Genomic DNA, 15,254 nt, shown 5'->3' on the forward strand with positions numbered 1-15,254 from the left:
GGGAATAAAAACAGCAGCAATGTATAGAACTGCCAAGTTTTCTCAAGATTCCTCATTTGGCTGGGCATGTGGCCCATGCCTAAAATCCCAACACTTTGGAAGGCCGAGGTAGGTGGATCACTTGAAGTCAGGAGTTCAAGACCAGCCGGGCCAACATGGTGAAACCCCATCTCTACTAAAAATGCAAAAATTAGCCAGGTGTGGTGGTGCATACCTGTAACTCCAGCTGTTCCTGAGGCTGAGGCAGGAGAACTGCTTGAATCTGGGAGGTGGAGGCTGCAGTGAGCCAAAATCACACCACTGCACTCCAACCTGGGCGACAGAGCAAGACTCTATTTAGAAAATAATAACTAAAGTGGAAGGGAGGCTGGGCATGGTAGCTCATGCCTGTAATCCCAGCACTTTGGGAGACTGAGGCAGGCAGATCACTTGAGGTCAGGAGATCAAGACCAGCTTGGCCAACATGGTAAAACCCCGTCTCTACTAAAAATACAAAAATTAGCCGGATGCGGTGGTATATGTCCATAATCCCAGCTACTCGGGAGGCTGAGGCAGGAGAATCGTTTGAACCCATGAGGCGGAGACTGCAGTGAGCCGAGTTTGCACCACTGCACTCCAGCCTGGGTAATGCAACAAGACCCTGTCTCAAATAAACAAACAAACAAACAAACAAACAAAGTAAAGTATAATGTCAGGGAGACATACTGTTAAGTGAGAAAGTTATAGATAATTTTCATCATTTTGTGAAATACGACACTTTTATTAATCGCAAGGTGGATAAACAGTGAGAAACAGATTTTGTAAGAGAATTCCAAGTAGTAAAGTCAGTAAGGATCATAAATTGGAAAGTCAACGAAAAGCAACAAAAATATTCCTTGAAACTATCAGTGATATGGTTTGGATTTGTGTACCCACCCAAATCTCATGTCTAATTGCAATCCCCATTGTTGGAGGTGGGGCCTGGTGGGAGGTGACCGGATCATGGGGGTGGAGTTCTCATGAAAGCTTTAGCCTTTAGCACCATCCCCTTGGTGCCATTCTGGTGATGGCAAGTGAGTGAGGAGTTATGAAATCTGGTTGTTTTAAAAGTGTGTAGCACCTCCCAACTCTTGCTCTTGCTCCTGCCATGTAAGATGTGTCTGCTTCCCTTTCACCTTCCACCATGATTGTAAGTTTCCTGGGGCTTCCCCAGAAGCAGAAGTGCCACCATGCTTCCTGTACAGCCTGCAGAACTGTGAGCCAATTAAACGTCTTTTCTTTATAAATTACCCAGTCTCAGGTATTTCTTTTTTTTTTTTTTTTTTTTTTTTGGTCAGAAAATATATTTATTATTGATAGTGAGTGAAGTAAAGATGTGAGTATTCACTATAGAGGTTACATCAGCCAAGGTTGCCTTCATATTGATAAAAATACCATATCTCACTTGTAATCATAAACATTATTCCAGTAGAAGAGGTACATTTTCTCTCCTTTTTGTCTTCTTGCCTGTATAATCACCATAATAAGTTAAAATGAAACAGCTCTTACATAATCAAAGGAGAAAAGAGAGAGAGAAACCCAACATGCCACAGCCTCGACAATTCCACCCAGCACTGCGGCCTCCAGATCTGTTTTCTGGCTCTCTCCACCCAGCACTGCTGCCCCCAGATCTATGTTTTCTGGCTCTCTCCTCACCTAACTCCAATTAATTTAGCCCCCCACCCCATCCTACTTTGTTAGGGTGGAGGTTCACCACATGATGGGGCTAGCTCAGAAGAGAAACATTTTATGGTCAGTGGAAGTTGAATAGAAAGTACCAAATGGTGGAGAGGGCTGCCCTTCTCTTTTAATCATCATAAGAGGGTTTACTAATACTGAAGTGCGTCCTTTAATGACTGATCCCTGATCACGGCTTTGGCCCTTCAAACTGCTCCTGTTCAAAATGTGAAATGATTCTGCTGAATCCATTCTTGGTGTCTCTCTTTAGTGGTCTTCTCATTAGTGGTCTTTTCAAATGGGTTATTTTCTTACTAGGAAAAAAAATGTTCCATCTCTGGAATTAACGTTGATGGTGTTTTGCTCGTTCTGAAAGTTTTTATCCTCCCTTCTCAAGCATGCTCTGTTTGGCATGATTGACACAGTGCATATACTGGGTGGCCAGAGAGGAGCATTTGAGGGTCTGGTGGGTGTTCTCACGGTAACACTGAAGAATTTTGGCCTGCAGATCAGCACAGACTGGATGAGACTCATACCGCTTGAACTTTGCTTCCACCTCTTCAGCAGCTTTCTGATACTGTTCAGTGGTGACTTTGTAGAACTCCGAGCTCCTCTCCTCCAGTCTAGCCAGCTGTTCTTTGTAGAATGCATCCTGCTTCTTTAGCACTCGGTCTTTCTCTTCCAGCTGCCTAGCCAGGTGCTTTGCCTTAGCGCGTTCCTCCTCGCTTGATCCTCTCCCGAAGGATGGCTCTGGTTAACTGCTCATTGGCAGCAGCCCTCTCTCGGTCCAGCTCTTTGGCTTGCTTTAGTCGTTTCTGATCTTCAGATTCTTTCTTGGCTTGCTCCAACGCCAGTTCCTCAGCTACTCTTCTTTTCAATTCTTCATCAGAAACTGAGGCACCATAAGCACCAGAATACCGCTGAGACTTCGAACCAGATGGAGAGGATTCCTTCATTCGATCAATCACATTTTCCGAAAGCCGGATGCCCTTCACCACGGTGATGTTCTCATTCTCGTCCGCCTCGAAGGTGACCCGGCGGGTGCTGGTGGTCCCACCCATGGCTCCGGTTCCTGACCCAGCGGAGACCTAGCGTGGAACCACGAGCACTTCGGGGCCCCCGCGCCCACACGCGCGTGGAAGGTCCTGGATTCTTTTCCCGCACAGCGGGAGCAAGGCCACGACCCCAGAAGCAAGGAGAAGGCGCCGGTCTCAGGTATTTCTTTATAGCAGTACGAGAACAAACTAATACACAGAGTAAGAGTCTAAAGAGTATGAAAGGGCAGATCTATTTCAGATTGTGCCCCCTCCCTAGTTGCATTTTATTATATGAATTCCAAGGAGTAACTGAATGTTCCAAGAAGGGTATTATTTCATCTCAAAATTAGATGGGTGCCTTATTAAAATGGAATAAACATTTATAAAATGGAATAAAACAGAATAAAGAACAAACAGCAGGGATGGCAGGTACACTTGCAGGAGTCTTGTTCCAGAAAGGGGAGTTTACAAATTGGCAAAGTGACACCCTATTTTATCCACAGACTTAAAAACGACAGTTATCTATGGGCTGACAGAGATATCCAAGACATATTTTAAGTAACAATGCATAATACATTTTGTAAAAGCAAACCAAAAACCTCAAATCACATACAAAAATTAACTTAAAAATGTATCAAAGACCTAACTATAATAGCTGAAAGTATACAAACTCTTGCAATGGTTTCTTAGCTATAATGATGAAGACACAAGCAACAAAAGAAAAAATATGTAGATAAATTAGGCTTCATCAAAATTAAAACTTTTGCACTTTAAAAGATACTATTAAGAACGAGAAAAGCACAGAATGGGAGACAATGCTTGCAAATAATATATCTAATAAAAGTTTTGTATCTAGCATATATATAAAGAACTCATACGATTCAATAAAAAGACAAATAATCCAATTTTTAAATGGGCAAAGTATCTGAATAAATATTTCCCCAAAGAAGATATACAAATGGCCAATGAGGCCGGACATAGTGGCTTACACCTGTAATCCCAGCACTTTGGGTGGCCTAGGCAGGAGGATCACTTGGGCCCAGGAGTTTGTGACTAGCCTGGGTAACACAGGGAGATCCCCATCTCCACCAAAAAAAAAAAAAAAAAAAAAAAAAAAAAAAAAAAAAAAAAGTTTCTTCTCTGCAGAGTTCATAGAAAAAAAATTATATATATAATTTTTTTTTTTTTTTTTTTTTTTTTTTTGAGGAGTCTCACTCTGTCACCCAGGCTGGAGTGCAGTGGCGCGAACTCGGCTCACTGTAAACTCCGCCTCCTGGGTTCAAGTGATTCCCCTGCTTCAGCCCCCCGAGTAGATGGGACTACAGGTGTGCACCACCACACCAGCTAATTATTGTACTTTTAGTAGAAACGGGGTTTCACCATGTTGGCCAGGCTGGTCTTGATCTCTTGACCTCATGATCTGCCCGCCTCGGCCTCCCAAAGTGCTGGGATTACAGGTGTAAGCCACTGCGCAGCACCCAGCCTACGCTATGGTATTACTCAGCCATTAAAAAGAATGACATACTGATACATACCACCATATGGATGAACCCTAAAACATTATGCTAAGTGAAAAAAGCCAGTCACAAGAACCATAAATTATATGATACCTTTTATATGATATATCCAAAACTGCAAAATCCATAGAGACATAAGACAGATTAGTGGTTACCAGGGGATAGAGGGAAAGGGAGCAATTATTTAATGTGTATGGGTATTTTTCTTGGGATGAAAAAATTTTGGAAGTAGAGAGACACAGTAATTGCACTACACTGTGAACATACTAAAAGCCACTGAACTGCACACTTTCAAATAGTTAATTGTGTGTTATGTGAATATCACCTCAATTTTTAATTTTTTTTAATTTTTATTTTTGAGACAGGGTCTCCCTCTGTCGCCCACTCAAGCCTGGACAACAGAGGGAGTGGCACAATCTCAGCTCACTGCAACCTCTGCCTCCCAGGCTTAGTGATCTTCCTACCTCCCAGCCTCCAAGTAGCTGGGATTAGAGGCATACGCCACTACGCCCAGCTAATTTTTGCATTTTTTTTTGAGATGGGGGTTTCACCATGTTGTCCAACCTGGTCTCAAACTCCTGGGCTCAAGCAATCCATCCACCTCAGCCTCCCAAAGTACTGAGATTACAAGCATGAGTCACTGTGCCTAGCCTAACCTCAAGTCTTTAAAAGTCTACACAAAATCTTACACACAAGTGTTCATACCAGCATTATTCATTACAGTCCAAAAGTGGAAACAACCCAAATGTCCATCAACTGATGAATGAATAAACAAATTATAGTATACCCATACAATAGAATATTATTCAGGCATAAAAAGGAACAATGTACTGATACACACTACAACTTGGATGAACCTAAAAAACATTATGTTAAGTGAAAGAAAGCAGCTACAAAAGACTACATATTGTATTATTCCATTCATAAAAAATGTCCAGAATGGGTAATTCTACAAAGACACAAAGCAGATTCGTGGTTTCCTAGTGGGAGGTTGGAGAAAATGGAAATGATTGCTAGTGGGTAAGAGGTTTCTTTTTTACAGTGATAATAATATTCTAAAATTTATTGTGGTGACAGTTACACAACTCTGTGAATACATTAAAAACCACTGGATTGGCCGGGCGCAGTGGCTCAAGCCTGTTATCCCAGCACTTTGGGAGGCCGAGACGGGCGGATCATGAGGTCAGGAGATCGAGACCATCCTGGCTAACATGGTGAAACCCCGGCTCTACTAAAAAATACAAAAAACTAGCCGGGCGAGGTGGCGGGCACCTGTAGTCCCAGCTACTCGGGAGGCTGAGGCAGGAGAATGGCGTAAACCCAGGAGGCGGAGCTTGCAGAGAGCTGAGATCTGGCCACTGCACTCCAGCCCGGGCGACAGAGTGAGACTCCGTCTCAAAAAAAAAAAAAAAAAAAAAAAAAAAACACTGGATTTATACTTTAAAGGGAAGAATTGCATGGTATGTAAACTACACCTCAATAAAGCTATTTTTTTTTATTTAAACCAAAAGGGCATGTATATATGTGTGTGTGTTCGTGTGTGTGTATTAGTCCATTCTTACATTGCCATAAATACCTGAAACTTGGTGATTTATTTTTAAAAAGAGGTTTAATTGGCTCACAGTTCCACAGGCTGTACAGGAAGCACAGCTGGGGAAAGCCTCAGGAAACTTACAATCAAGGTAGAAGGTGAAGGGAGATATAGCACTTTACATGGCCAGAGCAGGAGGAAGAGAGTGAGGGGTGAAGTGTTACACACTTTTAAATAACCAGATCTCATGGGAACTATCACAAGAATAGCACCAAGGGATGGTGCTAACCCATTCATTATCCATCACCTCCCATTAGGCCCCACCTCCAACACTGGGGATTACAATTCAACATGAGATTTGTGGGAGGCATAGAGGCAAACCATATAATTCTGCCCCTGGCCTCTCCAAATCTCATGTCCTTCTCACATTGCAAAATACAATCATGCCTTCCCAAGAGTCTCCCAAAGTCTTAAAACATTCCAACATTAACTCAAAGGTCCAAAATCCAAAGTGTCATCTGAGACAAGGCAAGTCCCTTACAGCTATGAGACTGTAAAATCAAATATGTTAGTTACTTTCAAGATACAATGAGGGTACAGGCATTGGGTAAATACTCCGCTTTGAAAGGAAGAAATTGGGCAAAAGAAAAGGGTGATAGGCCTTATGCGAGTCCCAAACCCAGTAGGCAGTCATTAAATCTTAAATCTCCAAAATAATCTCCTTTGACTCCATGTCTCACATCCAGGGCACACTGATGCAAGGAGTGGGCTCCCAAGGCCTTGGGCAGTTCCAAACCTTTTCAGGGTTCAGCCTTCAGAGCTACTCTCACAGGCTGGTGTTGAATGCCTGTGGCTTTTCCAGGCACAGTGTGCAAGTTGCCAGTGGATCTACCATTCTAGGGTCTCGAGGACAGTGGCCCTCTTCTCACAGCTCCACTAGGCAGTGCCCCAGTGCAGACTCTGTGTGGGGGCTCCCACCCCACATTTCCACTCTGCACTGCCCTAGTAGAGGTTCTCTGTGAGGGCTTGACCCCTGCAGTAGGCTTCTGCCTGGACATCCAGGCTTTTCCATACATCCTCTGAAATCCAGATGGAGGCTCCCAAGCCTCAACTCCTACACTCTGTGCATCCACAGGCTTAACACCACATGGAAACTACCAAGGCTTATAGTTTACACTCTCTGAAGCAACAGCCCAAGCTGTACCTGGGCCCTTTTGAGCCCAGCTGGAGCTGGAGATGCCAGGATGCAGGTAGCAGTGTTCCAAGGCTGTGCAGTGCAGCAAGGCCCTGGGCCTGGCCCAGGAAACCATTCTTCCTTCCTAGGCCTCTGGGCCTGTGATGGGAGAGGCTGCCACAAAGTTCTCTGAAATGCCTTCAAGGCCTTTTCCCCATTGTCTTGAAAATTAGCACTTGGCTCCTCTTTACTTAGGCAGATTTCTGTAGCCTGATTGAATTCCTCCACTGAAAATGGGGTTTTTCCTTTCTACCACATGGCTAGGCTGCAAATTTCCCAAACTTTTATGCTCTGCTTCCCTTTTAAATAAGTTCCAGTTTCAGGTCATTTCCTTGCTAATGCATATGAGTGCAGGCTGTTAGAAGCAGCCAGGCAATATCTTGAACATTCTGCTGCTTAGAAATTTCTTCCACCACATACCCTAAATCATCTCTCTCAAGTTCGAAGTTCCACAGATCCCTAGGGCAGAGATACAATGCCTCCAACCTCTTTGCTAACACATAACAAAACTGACTTTGCTCCAGTTCCCAATAAGTTCCTCATCTCCATTTGAGAACTCCTCAGCCTGGCCTTCACTGTCCATATCACTATCAACATTTTGGTCACAACAATTTAATAAGTCTCTAAGATGTTCCAATTTTTCCCTCATCTTCCCATCTTCTTCTGAGCCCTCCACACTCGTCCAACCTCTGCCCATTACCCAGTTCCGAAGTCACTGTCACATTTTCAGGTATCTTTATAGCAATGCTTTACTCCTTGATACCAATTTTCTGTTTTAGTCTGTTCTCATACTGCTATAAAGAAACACCTGAGACTACATACTGTATAAAGAAAAGAGATTTAATCAGCCCACAGTTCTGCAGGCTGTATAGGAAGCATGACAGCATCTGCTTCAGGAAACTTATGATCATGGCAGAAGGCCAAGGAGAAGCAGGCACATATTACATGGCCAGAGCAAGAGGAACAGAGAATGGGAGAAGATACCACACACCTTGAAAAAATAAGATCTCCAGAGAACTTACTTACTCACTAACAGGAGAAAAGCACCAAGGGGATGGTGCTGACCTATTCATGAGAACTCTGCTCCCATGATCCAATCACCTACCACCAGGCTCCACCTCCAAAACTGGGGATTACAATTTGACATGAGATTTGGTAGAGACACAGATCCGAACCATATCAATATGCTTGTACATTTGTTATGAATAGGAAGATAAGTATGGAAAGATACACACCAAGTGGGGTGTTAACATTATTACCTTAATTGATAAGATCAAGACAGATGTGCAGATATAATTTTTAAAGTTTTTAAATCCTTATACATCTTCTAATGGCTCGCATATTGTATTAGTCTGTTCTCACATTGCTATAAAGAACTACCTGAGACTGAGTAATTTATTTTAAAAAGAGGTTTCACTGGCTCACAGTTCCACAGGCTGTACAGGAAGCATGACAGGGGATGCCTCAGAAAACTTATGATCATGGCGGAAGGCGAAGGGGAAGCAGGCACATCTTACATGGGTGGAGCAGGAGGCAGAGAAGGTGGGAGAGGTGCTACACATTTAAACAACGAGATCTCATGAGAACTCATTCACTGTCACAAGAATAGCAATGGGGAAGTTCACCCCCATGGTCCATCACCTCCCACCAGGCCCCTCCTCCAACGTTAGGGATTACAATACAATTCAGCATGAGATTTGGGCGGGGACACAAATCCAAACCACATCACATATTAAAACAAGCAGGTGTTTTGAAAAATGGCTGAGTGTAGTGGCTCTGGCCTGTAATCCCAGCACTTTGGGAGGCTGAGGCAGATCACTTGAGGCCAGGAGTTCAAAACCAGCCTGGCCAACACAGCGAAACACCATCTCTACTAAAAATACAAAAACTAGCCGGGCGTGGTGGCACACACCTGCAGTTCCAGCTACTCAGGAGACTGAGGCGGGAGGATCGCTTGAACCTGGAAGGCAGAGGCTGTAGTAAGCCAAGATCACACCACTGCCCTCCAGCCTGGGCGAGAGAGCGAGACTCTGTCTTAAAAATAAAAAATAAAAAAATTAAATATTTAAATAAGAAAGCACTATATTGCTCAATCAATATCAACAACTTCCTCAAGACTGTTAAAAAAATACCAGATTGAATAAACTTGATATTCATCTAATTATGAAGCTAATTTAAAAGAAATATTTAGGCCATGTTCAGTAGCTTAAGCCTATAATCGCAACATTTTGGGAGACTGAGGCAGGAGGAATGCTTGAGCACAGGAGCTCAAGACCAGCCTGAGCAACATAGGGAGATCCTGCCTCTACAAAAAAATTGAAAATTAGCTGGGCATGGTGGCACATGCCTGCAGTCTCAGCTTCTCTGGAGGCTGAGGTGGGAGGATTGCTTGAGCCTAGGAGGTCAAGGATGCAGTGAGCCATGATCGTGCCACTGCCTGGGCAACAGAGCAAGACCATGCCTCAAAAAAAGAAAATAAAAAATAAATAAATAGATTTTTTTAAAGTAGTATTTTTAGAGTCAAAGCTGGGAGGTACTTTAGCACACAATTCCTACCTCATCCATATTACTACTATAATATGTAAAAAACGAAAAGATGTGTGGAAAAGAACTATTCATTACAAAACACTGAGGTTCTTATAAAACTCCAGCCAATATGAAAACCCTGGAAGTCATGGCTAAAAAGAAAATGTCTGGGCAGCGCATTCTCCCCAAGATCCTTACAAGTAAAGACAGAAATAGCAGAACATACAAGAACTGTACCTAACCCTCAAAAAAATTTGTATCTTCAGCTCCTGAGTCTCTCTGACCTTGATATAGAACCAAAGCTACAACAGGCACCCTTGAGATTATGGGAAATAATCCTATTCACACTGACTCTGCAGCCAGTGACCTGGTTCCTCAGGCACAGGGAATGGCTAACTTGCCTTGTTCTAGCCAGTTCTATGCATGGAACAATTTCCAAAGCATTGTGGCACTAGTTCCTGTGTTTGTAACCCATTTATTTCAGAATCTAGAAGTAAAAAGGGGTGTCACCTCCCAAATACAATAACCACCATTTCTTATGTAAAACTTAACATTTTAAAAGATAGAAATGAAAAAAACAAAAGATAGGAATAATACATAATCACACTGCCCTGTATATATATGTATGCATATATATGTGTATATGCATTAGCATGGTTACAATAATTAATTTTCATATTCAGCTATATTTTTACATTTGTCAAATATTTGGACATAAAAATGGACCGTGACATCCAACTGACCAGTTGACTCAGCTGTTCTGACTGCCTAGCAAGATGTTCATGAAGGAGGAGCAAGAAAAAAAACAACTCTAACAAAGCTGAATATTCCGTCTGCGCAGACAGATCTAGCTTTTTAAAACAGAATCCCCAAGACAAACTTTAAAAAGTATTTTTCAGGGCCAGTATGGCCCTCTGAGAATTATGAAAAAGTGTATCTGAGACCTTATGAACGCCCTTTTCTTGGAAAGAAAAGGCTAAAATCATAAATAAGATAAAAAAGGCTAAAATCAGGGACAAGATTTAACAAAATATAACCCATGAGGATGTAAACAAAAAAGTATCTGAGACAGATCTCAATCAATTTAGAGGTTACTTTTGCCAAGGTTAAGGACCATGGCCTGTGACACAGCCTCAGGAAGTCCTAAGAACATGTGCCCAAGGTGATTGGGTTACAGATTGGTTTTATACATTTTAAGGCAAGGACAAAAATTGATACATATTAAGTATACGTTGGTTTGGCCCGGAAAGGGGGCACATTGATACAGGAGTTAGGAAGAAATTACTTAGGCAGATAGTAAGGGTACAGAAGTCCTTGGTAAGGTTTTGTTTTTAATAAGAAACAGCCCCAAATCATTTTTTAACAAAGAACAGACTGTAAAATCAAGCTGCAGACATAGATGCTGGCAGGTGTGCCAATCATGTTCAAAATAGTGGCTCCATCTTCCCTTCTCTGCCAGCCATGTGTATAGAAAGGAGCAAACAAGGCCGGGCGCGGTGGCTCACGCCTGTAATCCCAGCGCTTTGGGAGGCCGAGGCGGGCGGATCACAAGGTCAGGAGATCGAGACCACGGTGAAACCCCGTCTCTACTAAAAATACAAAAAATTAGCCGGGCGCGGTTGTGGGTGCCTGCAGTCCCAGCTACTCGGGAGGCTGAGGCAGGAGAATGGCGTGAACCCGGGAGGCGGAGCTTGCAGTGAGCCGAGATCGCGCCACTGCACTCCAGCCTGGGCGACAGAGCGAGACTCCGTCTCAAAAAAAAAAAAAAAAAAAAAAAAAAAAAAAGAAAGGAGCAAACAAAATGGCATCAGCCAAGGGGAAAGTTCATTTGCACAAAAAGATTAGGGTGGGGTGGCCAGTACTATGTAAATGTCATACCTGATTGAACCAATTTGTGAGCCCTATGTAAATCAGACACTGCCTCCTTAAGACAAAAGGCACCACCAGCCCGCCTTTTGCTCTCAGAAGTCCCCTCTCTTCCACTAGAGAGAGAGAGCTGTTTTCCTTTCTCTTTTTCTCTTACCTATTAAACCTGCATTCCCAAACTCCTCATATGTGTCCATGTCCTAAATCTTCCTGGCACGAGATGACGGACCCTGGGTATTTACCCTAGACCATGTAGCCAATTCACATCAGGGCGCTCACTCAGGATACCAAGGTACAAATTCACCAAAATGGTGAGTAGAGGAGTGGACTCCAACTCTGTCCTTTCATTTTGGGGCTGTTGACCTCCATTTTAGAACTAAATCAAATCAATAATGGGCATCTGTTAGCCAGTTAAAAACACGGTTAGCATGGCTGCCAGTTTTTTTTTTTTTTTTTTTTTGAAAGTCTCGCTCTGTCACCCAGGCGGAGTGCAGTGGCCGGATCTCGGCACTGCAAGCTCCGGGTTCACGCCATTCTCCTGCCTCAGCCTCCCGATAGCTGGGACTATAGGCGCCCGCCACTCGCCCGGCTATGTTAGTAGAGACGGGGTTTCACCGTGTTAGCCGGGATGGTCTCGATCTCCTGACCTCGTGATCCGCCCGTCTCGGCCTCCCAAAGTGCTGGGATTACAGGCGTGAGCCACTGCGCCCGGCCATGGCTGCCATTCTTAAGGATTCGGATGTGAGATTTACTGGGAAGAACATGGAGAATCCCCCAGCACCCATGGGTTGCTGGGCATGTTGGTCATGTTGGTCACGTTTGAACCAGCTTCCTTTCATGGAGGACTTAGCCACTGTATGGTGCTGTAAGAGGTTCTAGAGCAACTGAGGATTTCTGGCCGGGGCTACCTTCAGGTGTTATCCAAAGGCTTCTGGACTGATCCCAGCCTCTGACCGCCTGATGGGGTGTTGGCAACAGGATCTCCAACTTTTCTATCATAATTTCCTCCTTTCCTGTCTGCGACTGTCGTACCTCCTATTCTCTCTGTGTATGCTATATGAGGGAAGTTTTACAGTTCAGTTAAGTAATCTTGTTTGGCAAGATCAGGAAATGTTGCAGGGGATATAGCTCAAGGGAAGGTGCCTTTGTGATTTTCTAGAAACAGAGGGTTCCCCCCAACAGTGAGCATCACTCTCTGCCCTCGGTCTGAAGAGCATATGGCATTTGCAGGTCTCTCTCTGCCTTTGGTCTAGAGAGCAAATGCAACTTCCAGGTCATCTGCCCTTGGTCTGGAGAGCACATGGCATTTCCAGGTCTCTCTCTGACCTAGGACTGGAGAGGACATGGCATGTCAAGGTCACTCTGCCCTTGGTCTGGAGAGCACATGGCATTTCAAGGTCAACAGCACCATCTAGTGGAATAGGGATCCTCTCCATGAGGCATATTGTCAGTCCTTTACCAAAAACAGCCTAGCTTCCCAATTCTCTTCCCTTTTTGAGCCTCTCTCCGACAAACCAGGCTTCATGCTGCTTCTGTAAAAGGGAAAATTCTGGCTTCAACAACTAGGAATAAAATATCCTCTGAAGCCAAATTTTATTCTTGATACTGCCCCATCAACATGAAAACAGCCATTTAGTCCCTACAATCCTTTTTTTTTTTTGAAACGGAGTCTCACTCTGTCACCCAGGCTGGAGTGCAATGGCGCAATCTCGGCTCAATGCAACCTCCGCCTCCTGGGTTCAAGTGATTCTCCTGCCTCAGCCTCCTCAGTAGCTGGGATTACAGACACAGGTGGATTACATGCTACCACGCCCAGCTAATTTTCATATTTTTAGTATTGACAGGATTTCACCATGTTGGTCAGGCTGGTCTCGAACTCCTCACCTCATGAACCACCTGCCTCAGCCTACCAAAGTGCTGGGATTACAGGCATGAGCCACCACACCCAGCCCCTATGATCTTTTAAGGAACCTATTCTGCCTCCAATCAGAATAGTACTTAATTAGTAAGGGGATTTTTAAGTTCAGAAATTAACCAGAACCATTCTCTGAGGATAAACACTTTAGCATGGACTGTAACAGCAGGATATAGAGCTCAAACCAGCACACTTTCTCGATTAAGGAGGGAAGTGCAACAGTTGCCCAAATGCAGCTGTCACATAGTCTCTCCCAAGATCCATTTTTCAGAGAGCCAGGCAGGTCACACAAGTCAGGAAGTCAAAGGGAAATCACAGGCAGAGGACTTGAGTTGCATGAATGAGCGTGACTAATCCCAATCACTTAGTTCCTCTGGTTCCATGGCTGGGGGTCACACCTGCAACTATGGGTGGAACATTCAACAAGGTGCCAGGACCCGGAAACCATGGAGGGAAAACAGCAGGAGGAACGTCCTCACTGTTTTCCTCTCCACCCCGGGTCATACCAAAAGGAAGGTGAAAACAAGAGATGCCTTTTTTATTGCTTCTCTTTCTAGATGGGTAACAGATCATCTTCAGCTTGCACCCCTCTGGAGTACATTCTGAAGCACAAGGACTCCTTTGACTCTAATAATTTAAAGAAAAATCAGCTTTTTTTTTTTTTTTTTTTTTTTTTTTTTTTTTTTGCACAAGGGCATGACCTTACTAGACCTTTGCAGGTGTTACAAAATCAACCCAGCTCTTTTAGTAGTCATATCAGGCGGGCCCATAGCAAATGATTCTCCAAAGTTAGAGAAGTAACTTCCAGGGGAACAATCTAAGGATCTCCCTTATTCAGGGGCCCTTCAAGTTCCCTTTTCATTATAGTACTTTAGGCAAACAAAGGGAGACTTAGGCCAAGCCTCCAATGACCCTGATAGGTATATAGAAACTTTCTGAAATTTAACTCAGGTGTTTGACCTCTCATGAAGGGATGTTATGCTGCTTCTAAGCCAAACCCTAACTGCAGCTGAAAAACAGGCAGTTCTGCAGGAGGCAGAGAATTTGGGAGATGTATGTCTCCTACAATAAGCAAAAAGGGAAAAGAGAAAATAGAGAAGGTAAAAAAATAGAGGAAACACCATTGTCAATAGGAAGGGAAGTAGTACCTCTTATAACTCTAATTGGAACCCCCAGACTTTTCTACGGTATTTTTCCTTCTTTTACAGCTTAAAATGGCTTCTATATGCTTTTATAATGTTCTTCCAACCTGGGAAAAGTGAATTTTCCAAACCTTAAAAATGCTTGGCTTAGAGGTTAGCTGGGGGAAGGGAACTAGAAGCCTGACATCCTGGCAAAAGGGTAAAATTTTCTTACCAGTCAGGCTTTTGGCTTCTCTCTCCCTGTCCAAACTGGCAAAAAGGATAACGATTATTGTTTATATTTGTGCTAAAGTTTTAATCAATGAAAAAGGATTTGTGAGGTTGGTCTTAAACTGTAGACAATCTGGTGTGCTTCATGTGTCTTTCTGAATGGTTCTGTCCAAAGAAAGGGTACTTTAGGTTAAGATGCAGACCCAGGACTCTATAAGCCTGCTGTTCAAGCCAGTCGAACAAAATGGTCAGTAACAAACTTGGCTACAGGCCTCCATCTTGTTTCATGTACCTGGAAACCTGACCTGTAACCACGTGGCAATACTTTGTGTTAGTCTCTGCCATTTTACAATGGTGGCTGTCTTCTTGTGCTAAGTCAGTTCCTGGAGGTGGGCCACAAAATCAGATAAGCCAGTTTATCAATCTAGGCAGGGCTAGCAGATCCATCAAGGGCAGAGTTTACAAAATATCTTGCCGGGCGCAGTGGCTCACGCCTGTAATCCCAGCACTTTGGGAGGCCAAGGCGGGTGGATCATGAGGTCAGGAGATCGAGACCATCCTGGCTAACACGGTGAAACCCC

At 43.7% G+C, this 15,254-nt stretch overlaps 2 protein-coding genes across 6 annotated transcripts in view; both read right to left on the bottom strand.

Moving 5' to 3' along the window:
- UNC13B (unc-13 homolog B) overlaps positions 1-15,254 on the bottom strand; it is a 236,333-nt gene that overhangs the window by 190,663 nt on the left and 30,416 nt on the right. The gene's annotated exons all lie outside the window — the stretch shown is intronic.
- LOC126938095 (MICOS complex subunit MIC19-like) lies at positions 1,312-2,901 on the bottom strand. The gene is given in 2 exon segments (XM_050762262.1): positions 1,312-2,423; positions 2,425-2,901. Coding segments are annotated over 2 exon segments (681 nt in total). The 5' UTR covers positions 2,757-2,901; the 3' UTR covers positions 1,312-2,074.

The sequence above is a fragment of the Macaca thibetana genome, chromosome 15 (genome assembly GCF_024542745.1).
Source record: "Macaca thibetana thibetana isolate TM-01 chromosome 15, ASM2454274v1, whole genome shotgun sequence".
NCBI lineage: Eukaryota > Metazoa > Chordata > Mammalia > Primates > Cercopithecidae > Macaca > Macaca thibetana.